The 1,442-nt window shown below is 43.6% G+C and overlaps 1 protein-coding gene across 1 annotated transcript; it reads left to right on the top strand.

Moving 5' to 3' along the window:
• Positions 1–4: 4 nt before the first annotated feature.
• Positions 5–667, top strand: LOC115271431 (olfactory receptor 1G1-like; the record flags this gene model as incomplete). Its single annotated transcript, XM_029913927.1, has 1 exon — positions 5–667. A coding segment is annotated over one exon (663 nt), but the record flags the coding sequence as incomplete, so codon positions are not given.
• Between the last annotated feature and the right edge of the window lie 775 nt (positions 668–1,442).

The raw sequence follows: 1,442 nt of genomic DNA, 5'->3' as shown, positions 1-1,442 counted from the left end.
TATTTCTGTCAATGGCTGCATTGCCCAGATGTTCCTTTTTATCCTCTTGCCTGGTGCTGAAGCTTTCATTCTCTCTGCCATGGCTTATGACCGCTACGCTGCCATCTGTGATCCATTACATTATGTTCAGACAATGAGGAAAGGGATTTGTGTTCAGCTGGTTAGTGGTGCGTGGACAATGGGCTTCTTCAATGCCCTTCTTAACACAGTTTTTGCCCTCAAGTTGCATTTCTGTGGGCCCAATCAAATCAGCCATTTCAGCTGTGAGCTCCCTCCTCTGTTACAACTGTCCTGCACTGACACCCTCACCAATCAAGTGGTGCTACTTATTTCTGCTTTGGTATTTGGTTTGAGCTCCTTCCTCCTCACCCTAATCTCCTACATTCACATCATCTACACCATCCTGAGGATACGCACTGCGGAGGGCAGGCGTAAAGCCTTCTCCACCTGCAGCTCCCACCTGATTGTGGTTGGCTTGTTGTACGTGACAGGTTTTCTCCAGTACACAAAACCCAGCTCAGTCTCCTCTGTGGTTCTGGATGAAATGTTCTCCATCCAGTACAGCATCTTGACCCCCTTGTTAAACCCCATTGTCTATAGCCTGAAGAACAAGGAGGTTAAAACAAATCTAAGGAATATATTGTGGAAATTCAGGTTTCTCAATTAGTGTTGATTCTCTCTTCCCCCCCCCCCCCCCCCATATAAAATCCGTGCAAGGGATGGTGTGAGTATATGGATGTGCAGATGTACATTCTGTAGTCTCTCTATCTGCCTTACTAAATTAGAGTGTTTGTAACTTTGCTAAATGTAATAATGAACTAGTCAGTGGTCTTCCAAATTCTTTGATTTCTGTACTGCTTCTTCCAATACTTCAGTCTCCCCAGTTCTTGGTTTTCAAAATATTCCTCTCTCCAGGCCAGAAGGAAGAGTACCATATGGCCAGATTTCCAAAGATAGATGCCTACTGGGATTTTCAAAAGCATCCAGGTACATAACTCCCTTTGAAGTCAATGGGAGCTAGGTAGTCCTAGGTACTTATCTGTGTCTTCAGTTACTTAAAGACCTTTTAAAATATGGCCCGCAGGCCGTTGGAGGACAATGAATCACTGATTGAGATCAGCTGTGCTAGACAATAGATATTCGTTTCTTCCTTGATTGACAAGCCTTCATGAGTAAGATTCCCATCCAATGTACTTTTTTAAAACTCAAATCCTTAGGTTTGATCTCAACTTTAACTCAGACCTTACTCCCTGTAAAGCTTCCACTGACTGAGTGAAAATTGCATTTCAATGTATGTTGGGTGCTTAACTCCCTTAGGCTCCTTTGAAAATTCCAGCTTCCATTGCTTTACACACAGAAATCATAATTGCACTCTTCTCAGGCAGACCTTAAGGCGCGCAACAAAACAAGGAAGAACAAAGTCTTGCCTGAGAGAGCACCAT

Source organism: Terrapene carolina, unplaced genomic scaffold, assembly GCF_002925995.2.
Source record: "Terrapene carolina triunguis isolate 2854851 unplaced genomic scaffold, T_m_triunguis-2.0 Scaffold14652, whole genome shotgun sequence".
Classification (NCBI taxonomy): domain Eukaryota; kingdom Metazoa; phylum Chordata; order Testudines; family Emydidae; genus Terrapene; species Terrapene triunguis.
Note: the sequence above shows the minus strand (reverse complement) of the source record. Positions and strands in the feature narration are given on the sequence as shown.